The 1,278-nt window shown below is 38.7% G+C and overlaps 1 protein-coding gene across 1 annotated transcript in view; it reads right to left on the bottom strand.

Moving 5' to 3' along the window:
* Window positions 1-1,278, bottom strand: part of iqgap2 (IQ motif containing GTPase activating protein 2) — a 36,466-nt gene that overhangs the window by 26,920 nt on the left and 8,268 nt on the right. Inside the window, exons 3-4 of the mRNA XM_013914101.1 lie at window positions 636-792; window positions 163-251 (exon numbers count right to left, since the gene is read on the bottom strand). Coding sequence (XP_013769555.1) covers window positions 163-251; window positions 636-792 — 246 coding nt within the window. The remainder of the gene's footprint in view (window positions 1-162; window positions 252-635; window positions 793-1,278) is intronic.

Below are 1,278 nucleotides of genomic sequence, written 5' to 3'. Positions count from 1 at the left end.
AAAAAAAACATTTTTAATGATTGCATGATCACATTAACCTGCATTTATGCATCGTTAACTTCAGTTATGGCATTTTCTCAGTCATGTTCTCGCATTTCAGATCGTTCCAATTAAAGTGTGACAAATGTGAAAGAGAACTTAAAGTGTCTTCAACAGCTGTACAAGCCCCTTACCTTAGGGAGGCCCACTGACTCCATGGCTCTGAGCCACTGCACTGTGTTGTCAGTGTGTCTGAAGTGCAGTCCTTTACTCTAAAGATAACCACAGAAGCACAGATATTTAAAGGGATGAACTGCAAAAAAAATGAGCATTTATATTTAAGGATTTATTACAAAGCATAAAATATGTGCAAGAGCTGAGCTGGTCTGATGGCCAAATCTCATATCGAGCCCTGAGTATAATATGGCAAATACAAACATATCTATACTTTAGTGTAGCAGCAGAACAGCTGCAACAGCTTACAGTTAGCCCTCAACACTGGCCTGTCACATCTCCCTCTTTCCGGTTTAAAACTGCTTTTAACTGCCAGGAAGTACCTGGGAAACAGTCATTCTGCCTTTTATGATGCAATCTGAAAGTTCAAAGTTTTTATTGACTTTTCTTAAACAAGTTCAGTAAAAGAAGAGAAGCCTTACCTTATAACGGGACTGATCTCGGTCATAGATCCTTTTCTCTGACACCATTTTTGGTGCAAAAAAATTGGCGAGCTTGCCAAGGTAGACCCCATTCCTAAGTCTTTCCTCCAGTTCTGTGGTAGGCGGCAAGTCCTCCTCTAAGCAGGCCTCCATCCATCTGAGCGAACACAAATATGAAGCTCAGATGTCAAGTGCATCTCACATACTGATCTCTTGGAACCAAACAGACCCCAATGAACAGCCTGATGTTAATTAAATCTCAGAGATTTTCAGTATGGTTGACAATTACATAAAATAGAGAAGAGGACATAATGATGTAAGACTGCAGATTAAAATAGTATAAAGAAGAAAAGGAGACTAGTCTACAACATTAGTACACAGGAAGTCACACTGACGCAACATCTCATTTGCATTGCATTCTACATAATAATTGTGACCTCTTGACTTTCTTTGACCTATTAATTGTTAAATTCCTTTTATCGCATTAATCTACACTTAATACCACATGATGGCAACGCAAGAACAGAATTTAAACATTTTCTTTGCACTTAAAATCAAGTCAAACTGTGATAAACAACACTTGCAGGTCTGATGGAACTGACTGCTTTGACTTTAATTCTGAGCACTGTGTATGGAGGAAACC

The sequence above is a fragment of the Pundamilia nyererei genome, unplaced genomic scaffold (genome assembly GCF_000239375.1).
Source record: "Pundamilia nyererei isolate P.nyererei 1_Seehausen unplaced genomic scaffold, PunNye1.0 scaffold00006, whole genome shotgun sequence".
Taxonomy (NCBI): domain Eukaryota; kingdom Metazoa; phylum Chordata; class Actinopteri; order Cichliformes; family Cichlidae; genus Pundamilia; species Pundamilia nyererei.
Note: the sequence above shows the minus strand (reverse complement) of the source record. Positions and strands in the feature narration are given on the sequence as shown.